Source organism: Hemitrygon akajei, chromosome 19, assembly GCF_048418815.1.
Source record: "Hemitrygon akajei chromosome 19, sHemAka1.3, whole genome shotgun sequence".
In the NCBI taxonomy this organism is placed as follows: domain Eukaryota; kingdom Metazoa; phylum Chordata; class Chondrichthyes; order Myliobatiformes; family Dasyatidae; genus Hemitrygon; species Hemitrygon akajei.
Window position 1 is genome coordinate 14,051,383 of NC_133142.1, and position 24,168 is coordinate 14,075,550.

At 40.9% G+C, this 24,168-nt stretch overlaps 1 protein-coding gene and 1 long non-coding RNA gene across 4 annotated transcripts in view; one reads left to right on the forward strand and one right to left on the reverse strand.

Annotated features, from left to right (window-relative positions):
• Nucleotides 1-17,767, reverse strand: part of LOC140741752 (uncharacterized) — a 64,726-nt gene extending 46,959 nt beyond the window's left edge. For all 3 annotated transcript variants that reach the window (XR_012102124.1, XR_012102125.1, XR_012102123.1), the window contains exons 1-2: nt 16,930-17,767; nt 1,944-2,015 (exon numbers count right to left, since the gene is read on the reverse strand). This is a non-coding gene — a long non-coding RNA (uncharacterized lncRNA). The remainder of the gene's footprint in view (nt 1-1,943; nt 2,016-16,929) is intronic.
• Nucleotides 17,768-17,854: 87 nt separating this feature from the next.
• Nucleotides 17,855-24,168, forward strand: part of slc6a11b (solute carrier family 6 member 11b) — a 202,808-nt gene continuing 196,494 nt past the window's right edge. Inside the window, exons 1-5 of the mRNA XM_073072100.1 lie at nt 17,855-18,393; nt 18,650-18,885; nt 19,095-19,229; nt 19,321-19,461; nt 19,598-19,688. Coding sequence (XP_072928201.1) covers nt 18,666-18,885; nt 19,095-19,229; nt 19,321-19,461; nt 19,598-19,688 — 587 coding nt within the window. The 5' untranslated portion in view covers nt 17,855-18,393; nt 18,650-18,665. The remainder of the gene's footprint in view (nt 18,394-18,649; nt 18,886-19,094; nt 19,230-19,320; nt 19,462-19,597; nt 19,689-24,168) is intronic.

Here is a 24,168-nt window from a genome sequence, read left to right on the forward strand (position 1 = left end):
CAGATACGTCTCTATCAAAGAAGGTTTAAGGTGCTCCTTCCCTTTGCTCGCCTGCAGGTCAACCTTGGGCAAGGTGTAGCATCTGTTCTGCCCTAGATTAGGGTCACATGAAGTCCACTGAAGCCTCTTAGTATCTTAAACATTGGTGCCTCCATGCAACCAGTCAAGAATGCTCTCCACCGCCCATCTGTAGAAATTTGCTAGTCTTTGGTGACGTATCAGATCTCGTCAAACTCCTAATGAAGAAAAGCCACTGGGATTTCTTTCATTATGGTTGAATCAATATGTTGAGCCCAGGGTAGATCATCTGAGATCTTGTTGCCCAGGAACTCGAAGCTGTCACCCTTTCCATTGCTAGCAGCACAATGAAGGCTGGTGTTTGTTCTTCCAAATTCCCCTTCTTGAATAAATTCCTTGGTCTTGCTGATATTGAATACAAGTTGTTGCGACAGTCATAGTTGTAAAGAGAGCAGAGGGAATACTGCAGTAATATTATCGAGGATTCTTAATGAAGGTTGTGAACTTTATTTTCCAGATGGCAATTCCTTGACTCTCACTCAAAAATTCAATTGGATTAGGCAAGAAAAAGAGAGCTCTACTAGTTTCTGATCAAAAGTCTTGTGAAGTAACCAAATGCAAGTTAGCTAACCTAGATACCGAGGCAGAGGTTGAGTGACCTTCAGACCTTGGGACCTTTGACCACCTTGCAGCTTTGCTATTTATAATAGCTGGGGAGTGCTTCTGTTAAAATGTCCCCCTGTTCTTCCGTGTCTGATTTGCAAACATTGCTACTACTGTCAGTAAGCATGAAAATTCCGCACACAGGATCAGAACTCAGGAACGTTGTGTGCTCAGGATATTGCACCATTGTGTCTATGCATGGAAAAGTATATTCCTCATGCTCTCGACAAACAGTTGCAAAATTGGATTTTGATGTTTGGAGTTTGACTGAGCTTTTAATCAGTTTTAATAACTAACTGAAACAGATTATGGCAATCTTTAAATCTCTGTCGAAACCCAGAAGTTTAAAATAGTCCATTCGCAGCTGTGTCTGCTGGTCAAAAGAATTTTAAGCTTTTCTGCTTATTGTTATATTTCTAAGTAGCTCTGGAAATATAAGTGAAATTGCAGGGGAAGGCAGGGGTGCTGAACTTGCACAGTCTTCAGTTAATTGGCCAGTTCGTTACCAGCATGCCAGATAGTACTGTCTCAGTGGGATTTCTCTTCTCTTCCCCAAGCCAGTCCCACTTGCTATTGAATATCAGCTCTCTAGAGAAAAATAAGTTTCTTAAGGTTGTCACAACTGGGAAAGGTAGTGGGAATCAGCTCCCACTACCTAATAAATGCTCCCAATGGCGTGCATCTCAAATAGCCTCAGAGAATCAAGTCCAGCCCCTGGCTTTCATGTGTGGCTTAGCTACTAAGTTCGGTGGAACCACTTCTACTGACAGGGGACGGGGCAAAGGTGTGCTACTGATGCCTTAAAACCAGTTGCTTCGGGCATATTCTGGTTAAATGGGACACATGGGGACCAGTATATATTGGCCCAATTAAGCGGCTGCCCCAATTAGCAAGTCATGGAAATAGCTAAAAAGTGAAAAGAATACAACCTACCATTTAGACAATAGTCAATAGACAATAGGTGCAGGAGTAGGAGTAAGCCATTCGGCCCTTCTAGCCAGCACTGCCATTCACTGTGATCATGGCTGATCATACACAATCAGTACCCCGTTCCTGCCCTCTCCCCATATCCCTTGACTCCGCTATCTATAAGAGCTCTATCTAACTCTCTCTTGAAAGCATCCAGAGACTTGGCTCCACTGCCTTCTGAGGAAGAGCATTCCACATATCCACCACTCTCTGGGTGAAAAAGTTTTTCCGCATCTCTGTTCTAAATGGCCTGCCCCTTATTTTTAAACTGTGGCCTGTAGTTCTGGACTCACCCATCAGCGGGAACATGCTTCCTGCCTCCAGCGTGTCCAATCCCTTATTTGTCCTAGCATGCGAGGTCAGCTCTGGAGAATTGGACTGACAAGATCAACAATGAGATCCAACAGGCAAGAAGGCAGTTCTGTGACGCTTTGAGGTGAGCGAAGTGCATAATACAGCGCAGAAGTAGACATGGTCATCCACTGTAACCAAGGAAGACCCCAGTTTGTGATGACTACTCATACCACTGGACGCAGACTTCTGAGGCAGAGAGACTGGAATTGTCCCAGTGCCAGAGCTTTTCCATTTTAAAAACACTCCCACACAGGTTTCACTGTCATCATCAGATATGACAGACAACCAACATGCTACCATTTTCTTTTTTTAGTGTAAATAAACATGAAAATAAGTGTAGACACCCAGTGTAGATAATGGACTGCCTTCATACAATGCTTTTGACGTCCTTCAAATCTTCATTTTTATTGTAACATTCAAGATGATTGTTGATACCTTCAAATTCTTTGTAGCGCCTAAATTTGCAACTTGTACAAATTTTGTAACTTTGTAAGTTTTTGAAACTTGTACAAATTCTTTGCAGTGCCTAATATTTTCTCTCGTGGCTGTTTTAGGCATCTCCAAGCCTGAATGCTTGATACCACAGTGAGCAAACCAATTGTGAAATTCTCACCAACAGTCAGTGACAAAAATCACTGCTGTTTGAGCACAACACATGTAACTGATGTCAGTTTAAAAATGTTCAAAGAACAATGTAGTGTCTGATGGCCACACAAGTGCACGTGATTGACGTGAGTTAGAAACTGTTCAGCACCAGTCTCCTGTTCCAATTAAGCGGCATAGTGTCCTAAATAAACAAAGGGAATCCTGGCTATTTCCTCAATTAGTTTTTGTTCTTTAAGAGTTGGCTCAAACGAGTGGATGCCTTGATTAACCGATGGTGCAATTAACTGGAATCCACTGTATATACATATTTATTTTCCCCATTTGTAAGGGGTTTGGGAAAATGCATTGTTTAGAGAATTGCCTCAATGCATCCAAGTCAAGGAACTGTGCAGAATGTTGTGCCCAGGTCTCTATGAATAAGCCAATTTCTTAATGGGACCTTAAGCTGGACACTATGTCTCTCGGGAGATTGATGACCCAATGCCTTATCATCCTTGAACCAGATGACAGAAATCATCCATAGGCAATAAATAAATTTTGCAAATGTCTTTAACGTCTGGGAATGGACCCACAAAATGGGCAGTTCTAGCCTCTGTTTACCACTCACTGAATAAACACAACAATCTCCAGTATCCATGCTAAACTGGTTCTATCTTCCAGCACCAGTTAAACATCACATTGTTGGGCATTTGAAAAAGCACTCTCCAGGAATTAGATTTTGGCCAAAGAACAAACATACTGTAATCTTATATAGAACAATCAATGGCTATGTGGGAGGGAAGTCCTAGATTGATCTTAGAGTTCATATTTCAGCACAACATTGTGGGATGAGGAGCCTGTACTGTGTTGTTATATTCTACGCTATGATATGTCCCCAAATATAAGCATGTGGGCGATTATGGACATTAAGCAGAAACTTCCTTTAAACTGAAAATGTGCAATATACTGTATAATCAGTGTATTAAAACATTTAACGAATTACCTGAATCTCCTAAAAAAATCTATAAACTTGTTGCCAACTATTTTTGATAATAATCCATGTTTAATAACATATACACTAGGAAATTCCTTGCATTTATGATAAGATAAAACCATATTTATCCCAAAGGAAATTATTCTTGTAAGGTTGCTTAGTCAGAAATATATACTTCAAAATACAAAATATAAGCATTGAGGTGCGAAAAAGAATACAAAATGTGCATTAAAAAGTAATAGTGCAAAATACAGATGAGCAATGAAACTATATACTTAAGGAGGAGTAGTTGTAGAGCCTTATAGCCACTGGGAGAAAGGATCTCCTGAGGCGTTCAGTGGTGTATCTTGGTGGAACCAGTCTGTTATTAAAAGTGCTCATCTGTTTGTCCAGTATGTCATGGAGAAGGTGAGAGGGATTGTCCAGAACGTTCCGTAGCTTCTGCAGCATCCTCCTCTAAGAGACAACCACCAGGGAATCCAGTTCCACCCACAGAACAGAACCAGCCTTCCTGACGAGCTTATCGATCTTCTTGTTGTCAGCTGCTCTCCCCCTGCTGCCCCGGCAGACTACCGCGTAGAGTAGAATGCTGGCCGCCACTGTGTCGTGGAACATCGGCAGCAAAGTACTGCAGACGTTGACTGACCGGAGCCTCCTCAGGAATCACAGTCAGCTCGGTCCCTTCTTGTACAGAGCCCCTGTACTTTTAGTCCAGTTCATTGTCCAGGTGAGTTCCCAGGTATTTTTCAGCATCTCTCCCTGATAGTCTAAAAGCTATCCCTCTTAAAATGAATGACAACTAACAAAGAAATGGATTCACCTTTTAGAAAGTACTTATACTGTAGCTCAAGCATAAATTCACTCGTAAATTATGTACGTACTGTTAACTGCCCTACAATGTGTTAGTAGCCCAATTGTGCTTCCTCCTGCTTTTGAAATTAATTCTGAGAAAAGAATTTTACATTGCTTCAACAGATGAAACTCCTGAGAACTGAGGCGATATAAAGCTTTGCTTTCCTCTCTCTACTGGATGTTGTCTTTCCTATCATTTTCAGGTCACTTCTGAAGTCACCTGGCCTTTCTGCCTCATCACAACCACTACTGGAAGCAGATTGAATAAAGCCAGAAGACATAGGTGCTGAGCGTGGCTATTCAGCTCATCAAGTCTGCTCCACCAATCTACCATGGCTTTCAAATCTCCTGTCTTCTCCCCATAACCTTTGACACCCTGACTAATCAACCTCTGCTTTAAATATACCCAATGACTTGGCCTTCGTAGCATCCATGGCAATTAATTCCACAAACTCACCATGCTCTAGCTAAAGAAATTCCTCCTTATCTCTGTTCTAAAGGGACATCCATGTATTGTGAGGCTGTACCCTCTGGTCCTACATTTCCCCACTACAGGAAACATCCTCTCCACATCCACTCTGTTTAGGCCTTTCAATATTTGATAGAACTCTTTCTGTTCTATATTTTGGTAATGTCTCATCTCCCTGACCTTACTTACCCAAAGTGAAGCAGTCAACGCAGAATAATACAATCAAGGGAGACATACTGTCAGTTTGAGGGCCACTTCACAAAAATATACTGATTGGATTGACTGCTTTCAGGTTAGCTATACCTATCAACAGCTCAACTGTGCTTGAAGTATCAGGAGTAGAGAATCTTCTCTTGGCTCCTAAAACCCCACCCCAGCTTCCCAGTAGTCATTCTCGGGGAGGAATGTGAATGGTTGGAAAAGGTAGCCGGTTGCCAAACATCTTGTCAAGATAGTAAGTCCTACCTTATATCAGATTCGGGCTTCTGTCACATACACTTTACCGCTTCCCTCAAATGGCCCAAAACAAATATGCACCCCTTACCTATCACAATGAGGAGCAATCTGTTCTACAGAATTGGTCAATGAATAATCTTGGCTGGGGTACTGAGGAGAACACTTCTGCTCTTCATTGAGTGCTATCATGGATCATTTACATCCATCATAGAGGATAAACACCACATCTGATTAACACAGAATCTGACAGACCCTCTGACATTGTAGCAACTGCACCATGTTGCATGGAAAATGTCATACTTGACTTTTGCCCAGTTCTGTGAAGTGAGACTCAAACCCATGGTCTTCAAAGTTGAGAATGCTAGCCCTGAGACACGATTGTAATTCTGAAAAAGAAATGGGTTTATTCATATTTGTTATCTAAATTCAGTCATTGAAGCTGGGATTTAGGCAGACAAAGCTTGCCGAAGGGTTTCAGCCCAAAATGAGACTGCACTTTTTTCCAAAGATGCTGCCTGGCCTGCTGAGTTCCTCCAGCATTTTGTGTGTGTGGCTCGGATTTCCAGCATCCACAGATTTTCCCTTGTTTAGGACTTAACTGAATTCTACTTCAAAGTCAGTGACTTTATAATTGGTATAATATTACTCTATTACTACATAAGCACAGATATAAATGTAAGAGATCCCACAGATGCTGGAAATACATTGCAACACATAAAATGCTGGATGAACTTTATGCTGCAAGGCAGCATTTATGCAAGTAAATAAACAAGTTAATGTTTTAAGCACAGATATTGTCCTTTAGATGCTATTTATGATTTATCTGAGTGATGAGGTGGAGATACATCTCTAGCAAAGGAGGTGTAAGGCACTCCTTACTTCCAGTAATCTGCAGGTCACTCTTGGGTGAGATGTAGCACCTGCTTAGCCCCCCACCCCCCGATCAGAGTCATGTGAAGTCATGGGAGCAGGTGGTGGAGGGTCGTACGAGCAGCTGGTTCATTTTACAAGTCTTGTTTATGCGACCACTGACGCCAGGCAGACAATCTCTGAAGAGTATTGATAATGGCTGGGGTCACCCGTCTTGTAAAGCCTCTGCCCAGAAGAAGGCAACGGCAAATCTCTTCTGCAGAAAAACTTGCCAAAACAATCACGGTCCGGGGAAGACCGTGATCGCTTATGTCATACAACACATAAAGATGGCGCTGACGATGAATTGTCTGGAGAAGCATGCAATTGATCTAAAAATCTAAAAGTAAATTGTACCCACTACCAATTTATTTGTCTAGCTTGCATTAATTTTGTCAAATTAAAATGGACTTATTTATCTATTGTAGAAGACTAATGCATTAAGAAATGATAATCATATTGTTCAATTGGCCATTTGGTAGGAATGATAACAGTTCTTCCTGTCTGTACATAACACTCACATTCTGCCTCTGCTATTTATACACAGGGCTTTTAGACAACCTGGTAAGTGTTGATTTTCTCGAGCAGGTGGAGCATCTGTCATTGGCGCATACACCTGGAGGATTGCCAACAGATTCCTGCAAGATAAAGTTTCCTCATATCAGATTGCCACTTGGCCCTTATTTAGACCTACCCTCAGAAGTCCAAATCAATCACCTTGCCCAACAATGAAGGTTATTTTTAGTGATCCATCTTTAGTGAAATATCATCTAAAGCACTACCTTAACAAAAGTTTTAAAGTGAAGACTGCTTAATCCAATTACTGGAGTTTAACATAGTACTCTTTCTAGCTACCACTCCTCAAATTTTTTTCCAATTGCTTACAGGTAATCTTTCATTAGAATGACTTATAAGTTTTCTTTCCAAAAAAAACCAATATTCTTTCAAAAAACTGTTAAGGTGTTCCATTATGAAAGGTCAACATCAAAATGACAATATTAGTTTCTACACTCAGTGGCCACTTTATAAGATACAACTGTACGACTGGGCATTAATGCAAGTATCTAATCAGGCAATCATGTGCATAAAAGCATGCAGACATCGTCAAGAGGTTCAATTGTTGTTCAGGCAAACATCAGAATAGGGAAGAAAAGTGACTTAAGCAAAATGGTGGTTTGTGCTAGATGGGGCGGTTTCAATCTCCTGATCTCCTGGGATTTTCATGCACAACAATTCTAGAGTTTACAGAGAAACAAGATCCAGTGAGTAGCAGCACTGTGTGCAAAGACACATTGTCACTAAGAGATGTCAGAGGAGAACGGCCACACTGGTTTGAGCTATGAAGAAAGGTTGACATAGAATGAGAGAAGATAGTAGCACTCAAAATCATTAAGGGTATAAGTGAAGTGGATGCAAGCTGGTGCTTCAAAATTAATCAATCATCAAGGACACGGGGCGGTAGGTGGAAACTGGTTCAAGGGAGATTTCAGACTATCATCAGGAAGCATTTCTTTACACAAAGAGTTGTGGACACATAGAACAAATTACCTGGCTGAGCAGCTGAGAAACGTTCAAATCTGAACTCGATAGTTACTTCAGCACACTATGCGAATAGGAATTTGGCAAGTTTAGTTGAGCCAGACGGCCTGCTTTGGTCAAAAAACTTTCTAATGCTCTAAGTGTTCTGACAGGAAGGTAACAGTAACTGAAATAACTACGTGTGACAACAGTTGTGTGCAGAGGGGCATTTCTGAATGCACAACATGTCAAACCATAAAGTGGATGGGCTACAGCAGTAGAAAACCATGAACATACACTCAGTTGCCTCTTCATTAGGTACAAGGGGCCACCAAGTGTATGTCTCATATGCTCATCTCCTCAGTATGGAGAAAAACTCTTGGGGAAGGTTGGTTGTTCTGCTCAGATTCAACCTTCAGCAAATTGGTACTTTAATCTGAGAATAAACAGTGGAAAAATACTATTTAGAAGGAAACATCAGTGGTTTATTAACGAATGTTGCTCATAACAATTTAATGTGTGATCTTTCTGTGGTTCTGTATGTCTTTAGCCGAGGCTTCAAAAAATGGGCAACTTTCAGGCAGACACGAGGAAATCTGCAGATACTGGAAATTCAAGCAACACACACAAAATGCTGGTGGAATGCAGCAGGCCAGGCAGTATCTATAGGGAGAAGCACTGTCGACATTTCGGGTATATCCATGGCCTCCTCTACTGTCAAGATGAAGCCACTCTCAGGTTGGAGTAACAACACCTTATATACCGGCTGGGTAGCCTCCAACCTGAAGGCATGAACGTTGACTTCTCCAACTTCCGTTAATGCCACTCCTCCCCTTCTAACCCCATCCCTGATATATTTAGTTTTTTTCCCCCCTCCCTTTCTTTTCTTCCTCTCTCTGCCCATTATTCTGCATCTCCCTCTGGTGCTCCCCTCCCCCTTTCTTTCTCCCTAGGCCTCCCATCCCATGATCCTTTCCCTTCTCTAGCTCTGTATCCCTTTTGCCAATCATCTTTCTGGTTCTCAGCTTCACCCCACCCCCTCTGGTCTTCTCCTATCATTTCGCATTTTCCCCTTCCCCCTCCTACTTTCAAATCTCTTACTATCTTTCCTTTCAGTTAGTCCTGACAAAGGGTCACGGTCCGAAACATCGACAGCGCTTCTCCCTATAGATGCTGCCTGGCCTGCTGCAAATTTCAGGCAGAGTTCAACAACTGATAGAGTTTTGCAATTCTGAACACGTAAGAAACAAGATGCAGTTTTGTTGGCATGTTTCTGTAGATAATTTTTGTTGTGATTTACATGTAATGAGACTGTAAGGTTTTTCATTAGGAACAGGTCCACAATTTTGCTGTGTGCCAAGTGTGGAGAAAAATTCTCAACCCGTCCTGGCAGTGGGAATGGAAAACTGGTCGGACTAGATGCTAAAATACACTTAAATGATTTAGTGTCCCCAGGAAGCCTCACTCTACTGTGCCATAATCCAAAAGTTTGAATAATCTTGGTGCACAAGGACCATAAGATATAGGAGCAGAATTAGGCCATTCAGCCCATTAAGCCTGCTGTGCCACTCCATCATGGCAGATCCCAGATCTGATATACCTGCCATCTTGCCATATCCTTTGATGCCCTGACCAATCAGGAAATGATCAACTTCCACTTTAAATAAACCCACAGGCTTGGCCTCCACCACAGTTTGTGGCAGAGCATTCCATAGATTCACTACTCTCTGGCTAAAAAAATTCCTCCTTACCTCTGTCCTAAAAGGTCACCCCTCAAATTCGAGACCGTGCTCGTTAGTTCCGGCTACCCCTACCATAGGAAACAATCTCTTCACATCCACCTTATCTAGTCCCTTCAACATTTGGTAGGTGTCAATAAGATCCCCCAGCATTCCTCTAAATTCCAGTGAGTACAGGCCCAGAACTGCCAAACACTCCTCATATGTTAACCCTTTCGTTCCTGGAATCATCCTTATGAACCTCCTCTGGACTCTGTCCAATGACAACACAATAACTCTTGAGGAATAGGGCCCAAAACTGTTGACAATACTCCAAGCACGGCCTGGCCAGTATCTTATAAAGGCCCAGCATTATTTTCTTGCTTTTATATTCTATTCCCCTTGAAATAAATGCTAACATTGCATTTGCCTTATTTACAACAGACTCAACCTGTAAATTGACCTTCTGGGAGTCCTGTATGAAGACTTATAAGTCCCTTTTCACCTCTGATGTTTAAATTTTCTCCCCATTTAGATGATAATCTGCACTATTGTTCCTTTTACCAAAATGCATTACCATACATTTCCTAACACTGTATTTCATCTGTCATTTTTTTTGCCCTTTCTTCCAATTTGTCTAAGTCCTGCTGCAATTGCATTGCTTCCTCAGCACTACCTACCCCTCCTCCTATCTTCGAATTATCTGCAAACTTTGCCACAAAGCCATCAATTCCATTATCTAAATCATTGACAAGCAATGTGAAAAGTAGTGGTCCCAATACTGACCCCTGAGGAACACCATTAGTCACTGGCAGCCAACCCGAAGAGGCCCACTTTCTTCCCACTCACTGCAGCCTGTCTGTCAGCTATTCTGCTATCCATGCCAGTATTTTTCCTGTAACGTCACAGGATTTTATCTTGTTCAGCAGCCTCACATGTGGCACCTTATCAAATGCCTTCTGAAAATCCAAATAAATGACATCCACTGCCTCTCCTTTTCCTATCCTGCTTGTTACTTCCTCAAAGAACTCTAACAGATTTGACAGTCAAGATTTCTCTTGACAGAAATCATGCTGACTTTGACTTATTTTATCATTTAAACTCCAAGTACCCTGAAACCTCATCCTTAATAATACAGTCCAAGACTTTCCCAACCACTGAGGTTAGGCTAACTGGCCTATAATTTTCTTTCTTTTGCCTTCCTCTCTTCTTAAAGAGTTGAGTGAAATTTGCAATTTTCCAGTCCTCTGGGACTATGCCAGAATCAAGTGGCTCTTGAACGATCATGACCAATGCATCCATTATCTCTTCAGCACCCTCTCTCAGGATTCTGGGATGTAGTCCATCTGGTCCAAGTGACTTATCCACCTTAACAGCTTTGAGTCTGCCTGACATTTTTTTCCTTTGTAATCGCAATAGTAGTCACTCCTGCTCCCTGACACTCACAGATCTCTGGCACGCTGCTAGTGTCTTCTACAGTGAAGACTGATGTAAAATGCTCATTAAGTTCATGTGCCATTTCTTTGTCCACAATTACTACTTCACCAGCATCATTGTCCAGTGGTCCAACATCAACTCTCATCTCCCCTTTACTCTTTATATTGGATAGACCGTATAAACTGGGTGTTAACTGTGCTAGATATAATGCTAGGCTTTCACGAAGTAAGATACATGGAAGAACACATTGGCAAAAAATTTCCCAGAAATTGACGCTGGATTCCCTCAAATGAGTTTCATGCCACAGCCAGCCTTGTTACACAGGAGGTCTTTTGAGGGGAAGCAACACACACAAAAATGCTAGAGGAAGTCAGGAATTCAGACAGCATCTGTGGAAATGGATATATAGCTGACATTTGGGCCAATGCCATTCTTCAGGACTGGAAAGGAAGGGGGAAGATGCGAGTATAAAAAGGTGGGAGGAAAGGGAGTAGGACAGCTAGTAGGATACAGGTGAAGCCAGATTGGTAGGAAAGGTAAAGGGTTAGAGAGGAATGCATCTGATTGGAGAGAAGAGTGGATTATAAGAGAAAAGGAAGGAGGAGGAGATGATAGGTATGTGAGAACAGATAAGAGGCCAGAATGGGGAATAGGAGAGAGGGTGGGAATTTTTTTTACTGGAAGGGGAAAGCAATATTCATGCCATCAAGTTAGAGGCAACCTGAATCGAATAAGAGGTGTTGCTCCTTCACTCTGAGGGTGGTCTTATCTTGGCATAAGATGACGCCCATGGACTGGTATGTTGGAATGGGAATGAAACTTAAAATGGTTGGCCACCTGGAATTCCTGCCTTTGGCAAATGAAGAGGAGATGCTCGACGAAGCGGTCCCCCAATTTCCAGCTTTGGAAGTGGATCCTCATTCATGGGGCCAAAGCAGATCGGGAATGTATTGCGGCTTTGGGTAAAAGTGCCTGGCAGAAACAATCCTGCTCTTGTTGGCCCACAAGCAATGATGTAATAACTTAATCTCATGAACTCATCTCTGTTTACAACTACTGGCCTGGCCAACCTGACCCCAGTGGCAGAAAATAGCACAGTTAAACTGAAGGCAAATAGCTTTATCACAGTTATTCCTCTGAGTGAGACTGGCTGCCTGCCCTTCCTCCTGCCTCTACAACATCAAAACATAATAAAGCGACAGGCCATTTGGCCCACCTTCAAGCCTCCTCCTATCTTTGCAAATTAGAGGTAGAAAGGCTGGCTCTCGTTCCAGATATTTTTCCACCTCAACTCACCTATTTTTTTTCTCTATTAAGAATCCATTAAGATTCATTTTTAAGTCACCTTTGAGAATAGCTTTGCCACTTCCAAGGATGATTAGTGACGCTTCAATCAAATTTCTTCTGGAAAGAAATAACTTGCATTTATTAGGCATTCCAAAGAACTTTCCAGCAAACAAGGTATTTCTGTCTGACCTCCGCTATCAATCTGCACACAGCAACGTGATTAAGATGAAGGAATGTCTTTTTTAAAATTTAGTGATGTTGGCAACAGGACAATTACTGATGTGCACCTTAGATCAAGCATCAAAACAAGGCAGTAGTATCTTTAGTGTCCATTTCAAAGGAAGCGGGAACTTATCATTGCAACTAAAAAGAACAACTTTCCTTTTTCAATAAAAAAAGTTCTCATGTTCATTGGCCTTCAATAGTTTGAATGTAAACAAAGAGAGTTTGTAAAGATTTCTAGTCATCCCTATTAGCAAAATTGTAAAAAAACATTCTCGAAGATTTACAGTATCATTCAAAAAATCAAATATAAGTGACATTTGCAATGTTGCTATATATAGCAGCAAGGGGATTCTGAAATGTTGACTGTTTACTCTTTACCATAGATGCCTGGCCTGCCGAGTTCCTTCAGCATTGTGTGTGTATTGCTCCTCAACTTCTGGTTGAGTTACCTAATATTAAGAAGCTCATAGAAGGATGACCAGGAAGGAAGACCAAGGATTGTCATTGAGGACAAGGGAAAATTACACAGATTAGATAAAAAAAAGGCCATTTCAGAGAAAACAGGCTACCAGGAGATAACTTATCACAAGAAATGTGGCAACCTAAAAGTAAAGTTCTCAAAACTAATCCCCAGTTCACCAGTCAAAATAGTTGAATGGTGGGGGTGGGGCTGATTCAGATAAATTGTACTAATGCAAGTCACTGATTGTTCCAAGTGCTTTTTCATCTGCGGTTTGCAATGGTTAAATCAACTAGTTATTGGTTTAAATGAAACCAGTTAAAACACACACACACAATAGTCATCTCACTGTAGCTACAGTAACAGTGTGGAATTCTTTGTTTTCATGTGGTATTCACCCAAGATTGGGTCCAAGTGAACAAGTGAAAGTCAATACCTTCAGGGAGAATGAAGATTCTTGCCTTCTGGAATTCAGGCCTTGGCATTCCCTTCTAGGAGTCTAATTGTTGACTTAAAGTTCTTTGACTATGCTGGGATTGATCATTTGTTCCAGGCCCTATTGCATCATACTCGTTAATATCTAACTTTATGATACTTCTGTCCAGTCCTCCCATTTGGTTAATACTAAGTTTCTGATTATTGGAGCAACTTCTGCTGCCGATGTAACTGTGGTTTCAGAAGAAAACATCTCCCATCCTGCTATGCCTAGACTGATTTGTTATTAAACCAATAAGACGCTGACTCGCCTAGACCTGACCTGCGAGACTGAAATCAAAATGAATCTGTTCTGCACTGTAAAGGTTTAAAACTGAAGATCTAAAGTTAGATGCACTTGCGAATCATCATTTTTAGGTTTCTGGTAAAACAATATTCTGCATTCTCTTTGATAAGCCACTTGCAGTCGACCCAATGCCCAGCCTTTAGCTGAAATGGCATTCTTATTGCCGACATGTTTGCATGTACTTCAATATACGGGGCAGATTGTCAAACTCTTCTTGCTCTACCTCACTGAAGGGAGATCTGTTTCTTTTGGTTGCTGCTCGCCTCCACATCACGACCTTTGCAACTATTAATTATATAATTAATTTTATTATTAGTGATTCAGCACGTTAAGAGACGCTTCAGAATGTGGGAGGAAACTGGAGCACCTGGAGGAAACCCACACGGTCGCAGGGAGGATGTACAAACTCCTTATACACCGCGGCAGAATTGAACCTGAGCTGCTGGGACTGTAACAGTGTTACACTAACCACTATGCTGTTGTGCTTCCCCTAAACTAGGGGTTCCTGACCTTTTTTATGCCATGGACCCCAACCATTAACCGAGGGGTCTGTGGACTTCATGTTGGGAACCCCTGTCCTAAACACTAAGTAAAATTATCCATCTTTAAATTTTTTCCCCCTAACTTTGTAACTACCTCTAGTTTTAATACTTAGAATTTACACCAACGATCAACAATTGGTTTCTAGATCATAATATCTTTAGTTCATTAAATGGAATATAAAATGAGGTTTTGTCCAATTTGACACACCATCCCAAGACCAGGTCTCATCCATTTTGGCGGCAGTGTGTCTTATTTGAAAAAATATGTTTCACTCCAATTTTAATAGGCTGATAAATGGATCTGAGAGGCAATGGGAGAGTAATCAAAAATTCATTTAAAATAATTAGATGATGGAGCTCCTGCAGGTTTTTCAAAACATCTCTTTATAATTCATCATTATATTTCTAGTCTAAAGCTCCAACAAAGTATTGGTTTGAGGGTCCTATGGCCATTGTACATGATACTATCATTTCTTTGGAATTTAGTAGTACTGTTTTGAAAGTTTTGTAGAAACTGTGTTAACTTCATGATTACACGCAGTTGGGGACTTCCTGCATGTTTACACATTGCATTTGGATACATGGTAATAATATAGCGTAATTATGCCTCAAATTGACTGATAAAGTCATTTATGGTCTGAAGAACACTGTAACACTTATTGCCTCATCTTTAAAGATTTTAAATTAATCCCACAAGCTATGCAGGTAAAAAGTGAATCAGTTTGCAGCTTCTGTGAGGATGCAGGGAAATCCCCAGTCAAACGTGCTTTCCATGGCATCCAGTTAGCTGACATTAAGGTAACTTTGGCCTTCAACTCTTTCTACTCATTCACTGGAGTGATGCTAATATCAGCCTCCGTATCCAGTAGATGGGGTATTGGACTTCACTACATGTCACCAACTCTGTGGTCACCAACTGATTTGCTTCTCTGAGGTGAAGAGCTGAAGTATATTTATTAATGCAAAGTAATTCTATTTGCTGAATGTAGATTGGTTAAAGCAAATGGTATTGGCATATTTAAAGAGAGGATGAAACATCCATAAAGACAAAGGGGGACTGCATGTTTGGTGGTCCAACTCAGAAGGAAATGCAGGTGCACTCAAACATCTATAATGCAGAAGGGGCTGTCAGCCTCTGTTCTCAACATTATTTGTATAGTAATTTACAGTTCCTTATGAGGGAAATATCAGGTACCTGTGCATTGCTGCTGAATGCAATTTACTGACCCCTCATCTGAAACAGATGCATGGTGGCTACGTACACATACTGACATGTAATAGTTTCACACGCTCCACATTGTGCCAATTCGTATCATGACACAAATTACTTTTGGTATTCAGGCCATCCTGGGTTAGAAACATCCAACTCACGGACACACTTACATCTGAACAAGCTCCCATCATATCATTAAAATGAAAAGTCTAATGTACGTATATATATATGTTCATTCCTGTAAATAGCAGAAGTAGTTTCCTCTCTCTCTCTCTCTTTCTACTTTTAATAACTCTTCCTTTTTATCAGTGGTTTGGGCTTTTAATGCCATTCATTACACATCAAGGGGGCACAGTTGCCAAATCAAGTGATGATCATCTGTATTTTCTGACTTACAGACCAAACCAACTGATAGTCGCCTATAAAAATGGAACCTGCTTATTACCCAGTTTGGCCTGTATGTGACTTTCTGACTCCGCTGCATTTAAAGTGTATGCACTGAAACAAAATGCAAAGCAACAATATTTTTGAATTCTTCTCTCAGGTTTTTTTTTGCGATTGTGCCCTAAGTTAGCTGGGCATTGGGTTTGGGGTGGTTCAAAGAACTTTGTAACAGCAACAACGGAATCTATGAGAAGATGTCCCATTGTGCCTTAGCCTACAATTCTGGGGCCCAAGTAGAATGTTTCCCATGTATTCTATTGTAGACTCGTGCATACAACATAGCCCTTTAACTATGCTCACAGAAACTGTCATTAATGCCCCATTGCACTGCTTTTTAAATGGTGAAAGCTTGTCCACATCTGTATCTACATTAATCTGGACCTCAGTAATACAAATTTAGCCACACTGAGATCTGTTCTCACAAATCCCATTGCTGCTGCTATAAATATCTTGGAGACCAAACTGCTCATATAGACTATGACAGCAGATGACTCAAACAGAAGGATTCCATCTCTTTAATGTGTGCATTAACTTCCTAAAGCTGCATCTTTCAACATACTTTTAGGGCCTGGAACTGCAAGATGTTAAATGGTTTTACATCAACACAACTCAAACAATATTAGTTTCTTGAGAGGCACCTAAGGATTGACAGTATCCTGAATGGTTCTTATTTTTTGATACTATTATATAACCTAGTTATAGCTTGGAGATGTTTTGTTTTTACTGTTTCTCAGTGGCTGTACATTGCAAATAAACATCACCATGAAATTTGTGGCTTAATCAATTAATCCCATTGATGCACACACAGTGGCCACTTTAATAGGTATATCTATACACGCTCATTAATGCAAATATCTAATCAGCCAATCATTTGACAGCAACTCAATGCATAAAGCATGCAGATGTGGTCAAGGGGTTCAGTTGTCACTCAGACCAAATATCAGAATGGGGATGAAATGTGATCTAAGTGACCTTGACCGTGGAATGATTGTTGGTGCCATATGGGATGGATTGAGTATCTCAGAAACCACTGACCTCGAGGGATCTTCGCACACAGCAGTCTCTAGAGTTTACAGAGGACCTTGCGACAAACAACGAAACATCCAGAGAGCCGCAATTCTATGGTTGAAGATGCTTTGTTAATGAGAGAGGTCAGAAGACAATGGCCAGACTCGTTCACACTGAGAGGAATTAATCACGTGTTACAACAATGGTGTGCAGAAGAGCATCCCATAACGCACAACGCGTTCCTCCAGAATTTTGTATTGCTTCGATTTCCAGCATCTGCAGATTTTCTCTTGTTTGTGGGACAACGTGTTGAACCTTGAAGCGGATGGGCTACAGCAGCAGAAGACCATGTACACTCAGGACGTAGCTGTACTTAATAAAGTGAGTAATTTGACTGGGTGTACATTAGCAACTCGGATCAAATAACAGGTACAATCAAGACCAGCGCTGCCCATGAGATTTAGTTAATTCGCATTTGGAAAATAAACGTGGAAGCTGGTTACTTCCTTAAAGCCTTTCGTACATTAATAAGAAACAACTTAATTTGGAGCCGAACAATAAATAAACCATTTTCAACAATCCCCCGATTCATTACAGCACTGTACAATCAAGCACCTGAACTCTGTGCCCTATAGAGAAATCTTTACCAACGGTGCAAACCCTCTTCTGGTAAATGGTGAGATAAAATAAATACACTAAATTAAGTGCTTGTGAAACTTGAAATAATTCATCTGTTAGCAACTGTCATGACTGACTTCGCTGCATTTGCCACAAGCCTTCTCTAAGATGTGGGGGTGGTATGAGCTGAGGAAGCTGAAAAATCTCCCTTTTGCTTTGATGCAGGATTTGAATCTATCCTGCTCTCCTACCGACCCCCCCCCCCCCCCCCCACAACATCCCACACTCCCTCCTTCCACCCGCCTTCCCCGCTCTTCAGTGGAGAATGTGTCTATGGTCACCTCCAAGGAGCTGCCGACCGGACTGCGCTCGGGAGTCCCACGTTCCCTTACATTCAGAAGTGCTACTCTGCTGATAGCTACGTTTTTTAAAATTAACAGTGGCATCGCTCTTCACGCCCTCTCCATTCCCCACACCCCCGCCTCTGTGCTTTTAATCGGCCAACCGGCAATCCAGCCCTGAAGCCCGTGTCCGCGACGAAGATGAAACAAATGCCTTTGGAGTTTACCCCACCAACTTCACCCACGGTGTTGCGCCATTAATTGATACAATCTGTACGGCAAGCTAGAGGGCTCAGTTAGCAGCACATGGCTCGGGTCCAGTGCGGCAGCATCTGAGAAAAGAGTGCGTTTGCTTTCTCAAGTCATTCGTTTCGCTGAAGGCATCAGCGGAGGACCAAGCGCATCTGGACTGATCCACGCACCGAGCGAGAACGCCACTGCGGAACTCCCTCGGCGAGACATCGGTGCAGTTACAATCTCAGTGCCAGTGGGGGAATCCAGGCAGCCGGGTTAACGGCGGAATTCTCACCGTGTGAGTAATTGACCGTCTTGTCATTTTCAGCAATCGGTTGCACCAAGGGCAGGTCTCATTTATTTATCGGATGTAAGTCTAAATAAACTCCACGCACGCCTTTCCCGTTCCATTGCCCGAGCCGCTCTCAGTTTAATTGCCTTGCCCACTTCTAATCAATTTGCGCGGCTTTAAAATCTGGAAGTTTTGGAAGGGGGCACGGAATAAATAGCGAAAATCAATGATCGGCGCCCAAACTTTCCGCTCTCCTTTGCAGGCGGCCCCAGAGCGTCATGAGAGCGGAGAAAGCTATTCCGATGATCAATGGGAAGCCCGAAGACACGATGGACATCGAAGCTTCCAACGTCAATTTAGTCCGTACCAACGACAAGAAAGTGTCAGAAAGAGGCCAATGGAATAATAAAATCGAATTTGTCTTGTCTGTGGCGGGGGAGATCATTGGATTAGGAAACGTGTGGCGATTTCCCTACCTCTGTTACAAGAATGGAGGCGGTACAGTTATATAGCTTTCTTATCTAAGTATTTTTAAATAATACATTTAAAGCCATTCGTCGATATTTCTTTATGGTTAAATGAGCAAAATGTGCAATTTCAGGGAAGTACCCTCACTTTCGGGGTAAGCGAGGGGAAATGCGTTAACTTTGTCTTCGAATATTCCCGTCCAGTTCTCAGTTAAAATTATCGCTCTCGTTCACTTTCAGGCGCTTTCCTCATCCCATATGTAATTTTTTTCGTCGGGTGTGGTATACCCGTATTTTTCCTAGAGACTGCCCTGGGCCAGTACACCAGTGAAGGGGGGATTACGTGTTGGAGGAAAATTTGCCCCCTCTTTGAAGGTAACTGTGAAACCTTAGTCCCACCTTTCCTAAACATTAGCGGTGAATGAGAAGTTTACACATAACTAACAGCAAGTGTATTCATTGCCAGGTATAGGATATGCAACCCAGGTGATTGAGGCTCATTTAAATGTGTTTTACATCATTGTTTTGGCCTGGGCCATTTTCTACCTGTTCAACTGCTTTACGACTGAACTCCCTTGGGCCACCTGTGGACATTGGTGGAACACAGGTAAGATGTGATTCTGTCACTCCTCTCTTATCACTAGTTAAAGAAAGTGTTAAAGGGTCATAAGCCTAATGTATATGCATCAACCTTCACATAATTGCTGTTTTAATCACGGTTTGTTTCTTTAATCCCCTTGAAGAAAACTGTTCGGAATTTAAGAAGATTAATTCCTCAAATAGCAATCATACAGCCCCACCAAATGCAACTTCGCCTGTCATTGAGTTCTGGGAGTAAGTATGGGACAACCTGATTAAAGTGAAAACAATCTAGTATATGGTAACATAAATAATTGAATGTAAAATATAAACTTAGAGTTTTTTTGCATGTTTAGATGAAAGTATGTGTATATTAAACATTAATAAATTATATTTTCTTTATAATTCTAAATGAAATTGGCAAACTGTGCATTGTTTTTCTAGAATCGTAGAGGTCTGAAGCAAGGATGGTTGGCTGATATTTCAGTTAATAATGGGTCTTCCTCTACATACATAGAAGTTTACTCATTGCTGTTTGCACATTGTTTTATGGACTTAAGTTATAATGACTGGGATAGGTGTGGGGACCAATAATATTTAAGCTAGTTTTGGCTAATTCCAAACTTTATAAAGGATTTATACCCAATCAGGGCATTTTTGCTCATCATTATATGTTGGAATGATAGAGATGTTTCTACCATCTATTTCATTGCTAATATGTTCTACAGTTTTCCCAGAAAATGTAAACTTTATGAATACATAAAATTATGAAGATTCACATGTCAGGAAAAGAGTAATAGGAAAGTATTGAGGCTAAAGCAAACAGAAATGTGCACATCTGTGATAAAGCTTTAACCATTTATTTCCCAGTAGGTCATTTGGAAGGTAATCCTGTTTGGGGAGAAATTGCTGCTGCCAAACAGGGGGCCAGATTATGCTTAACTCATCAGTCCTCGTGTTGCCCCCTCCTCCTGCCACTAACCCCTGGAATGACCCCTAAGCTTCTCTGACCCCATCGATCAAATTGAACTCAAAGCCTTGATGCATGTCCGTTTTGTGAAGCAGAGCATTTCCAGGCAGCCATTCGTTCACATCCAGGTGGAAGCAAAGACCCACCTCTTTATTTCACATATTCAAAAACAATTGGATGAATTTCAATTATTTTAAAAAGTTAGAACGTATAAAAAAACAAAATAATTTATTTTAAAACACTTTTAATTGATGTGAATTAATTAGTACATAAAGATTACAGTGCTTACCTTCTCCATCCATATCAGCTGTGTCTGAAGATTCAGTGATAAATCCAGAGACAGAGGTGGAGATCAAATGTGCTGGAATTTGACCTTCAGCTCTTCCTGTACCTTTTGCACAGATATCAAAGACAAAGATTTACTCAGCAGCTCTGGGGGAGGGAGTGCGTTGAGCAGCATTATCATCAGGCCGTTCAGAGAATGGTGCAAGCCAGTGGAATAACCAGTTAGCTCTCTTCTGTATTTTCTTTTGATACTCTGCTCGTGTCATTGCCATTGTCTAAACTTACTGGTGAAGTGGGCTCACTAGTGGAAGTGTTAAAGAGGTCTGGGTGGCATTGTCAGGTTCTGCAGACTGGAGTTGGCACTGTCAGAAGAGGAGGGAGAAAAAAATTAACATTGTTTTGAAGGAACCAGAACCAGGCTTCTTTATTGCTCAAAATTTATAGCAATCAAAGTGTGATACTGTCAAAGTAATTCAGAAGGACTTGTAGTGTAGGTTGAAACTGTTGGACAACTTTCATTGTTGTATTGGTGGTACTGTTTCATATGAAATATTTCAGCTTCATGTTTTCTGAAAAGTAATTCTCTTAAGTGTGGCAAGTAATATTTAGGTAAATTAAACCTTGTCTTGCTAATAGAATGCTTCAGCATGGTGACAAAGGTTCCACGTGAGGTAGGATGAAAAGGATGAATGATTAGGGTGCCCCAAATTTGAAACTGAATCTTTTTAACATTTGTATTAGGGAAGGTTTGTCCATGTTGCATTCTTGGGAAGAATCAAAAATCTGTTTTCATTCTTTCTCGTATTACAGAAGCAGCCTTTGGTTTATTAATGAAAACGTAGCATTAACGTGTGATGATACTAGGTTTGCTGAGTTATAAACTCTAACAAAGATCTTAAGCCCTGTCTAATATAGATATCTATGAGTAACCTCACTAATGGGAGGTTATACTGTAACTACCTACTCTTCAAAGACAAGTTCACTTCCTTGTTTATTCTTCACAATGAGGTTAGCTGTCAATACCCATTATTTGAGAAGTGGGTACTCCCTCTCTACCAAGGGGAAGATACTTCCAGCTAACAAAGTAGTTTGAACACAGTACAAACATGAGGAAATCTGCAGATGCTGGAAATTCAAACAACAACACACACAAAATGCTGGTGGAACACAGCAGGCCAGGCAGCATCTATAGGGAGAAGCGCTGTCGACATTTCGGGCCGAGACCCTTCATCACAGAACATTTATTTTTAGTGATAGACATTTAAATTTAGATAAAATTATTAAAATACATTTAAAGCTCACAGAGGATTTCTATCTTTTAAAAGATTTCCAAATTACAATCAATTTCTAAAACATAAAGGATTCCTAAAATATAGGTATTGTTCCTATAATCTAAAAGGACATACCAATGAGTTGCAGACGAACGAGTCACCGGGCACAGAAATCGACGGCAGGGGAATTGATTCTAGTCACCCGTCTTCCTGTCATTCTTCTTGTTGTTCCTTGATTATTCCTAACAAGTGTATCTGTTCTCTTACATTTATACTGTTTTTTTAAAAACTTGGGTAAGTTCATACACGTGAAAATTTTTCAGATACCTTTTCACACAGATGGTCTAAAAGCATCTGGGGACAGAGTTAACAGATATCCATAATTAATGCTGTGAAAGGACACTCTCTGAGTACACAAACCTTCCAACTATTGAAAGATCAGCTATTTGATGTGCTACATGATTGTATAAATCTGGTCTGCAAGCTTCCTGGGACTAAATAACTTAGCCAGTGTTGTCTGGTTCGATAAAAGGCCAAATAACATCTACCCATTGTCTTACTCTGAATCTCTTGAATAACTAGCCCTTAGCTGTGGGCCAACATCCTGTGCTTTATAAACTGTGCTGTTTGTTTGCAATGCTGTGCTTTTAACTTCAGACTGATTGCTGCTTTCCATTTACATTAAGAAGTGAAGGTTGGTTCCTGTTTACGACAGGAGTCTGAACAAAGAATATTAGTTGGATGTTTAATTTACTCAACAACAACTCTTTGATCTCTAGAAGCTCACAGCTGTTGTTAAAGAGCTGAGCTTGACAGAAGTATCCATTACAAATACAGCTGGTAGAGAATAGTTAATTAATAAACATGTGTATATTGGAGGTGGGACTTGGGCCCTTTATCTGAAAAAGGATGTGCTAACACTGAAGAGGGTTAAAGGAGGTTCACAAAAATGATTCCAGGATTGAAGGTCTTTGTCATATGTAGAGCTTTTGAAGCTCTGGGTATGTACTCACTGGAATTCAGAAGAATTGAAACATATCTGATGTTGAGACGTGTCAAGTGAATGTGGAGAGGATGTTTCCTATGGTGGGAGAGGCTAGGATCAGAGGACACAGCCTCTGAATAGAGGGACATTCTTTTAGAATGGAAATGAGAAGGATTTTCTTTAGCCAGAGAGTGGTGAAGCTGTGGAATTCTTTGCCACTGACAAGTGTGAAGGCCAAGTCATTAGGCATATTTAAGGCAGGTGTTGATAGATTTTTGATTGGTCAGGGCATGAAGGGATATGGGGAGAAGGCAGGAGATTGAGGTTGAGGGAAAAATGGGATCAGCCAATGGCAGACCTCAATGGGGAATATGGCCTAATTCTGCTCCCGTATCTTATGGTCTTATGGACTCGCAGGGAAGAGAAGCAAAAGCATTAAAGCATCAAAAGAATTCTTTAACAGCCACAACAAGCCTTAAATTGTGACCGTCAAGAGCAGTGAGTTATTGTACCTTTCACAAGTGTACCATTTATTCTACGGCACTTAATTTACCCCCGAGTGGGTTCTAAATGCATTGGAACAGGTTGTAGACTACAGCTCCTTTGTATGATTAATTAACCACTGCTCACCATGATCTTATTTAATCAACTTTTTCCCAGCAAGTGCAGTTTTCAGTGTAGCTGATTATTGCATGACTCTCAGAATAGCCTCCAATGTAAAAAAATTACAATGGTGTGAATGGCTATATGCATTATTTCAATAATGATATATTAGGTGGCTTTTCATTAATGACATTAATGATTTCATTCATTACGTATGAAGTGGTTTTCAGTATGTAATATATTAATCCACGTATGTCATCTTAAAACTAATTTTGATGTGAGAGATTATTGATCCCACCTACTGCATCCTTACAGTAAAAAAGTGCAAATCTTGAAGATAATTTTCTAATTTAGTGGCATTCTTTGAGAATCCAGTTTAGCACAATATTATCAGAGGCACACTATTGACTTTGAGCATGGCCCCAGTGATAGAACAGATCCTAATTACAATGAACTGAACGACAGTAACAGATATCCACTGTACTGTCTGCCATTCAATTTGTTTGTGAATTAACAAGTTACTATGAAAGTTGTTTGATGTCATTCGCAGTTTAGTGGTGGATTCATTGACTAAGGGAGGAGAGGAAGTTGAAGTCCCAGTGTCTGTGAGGCTTATAGTCG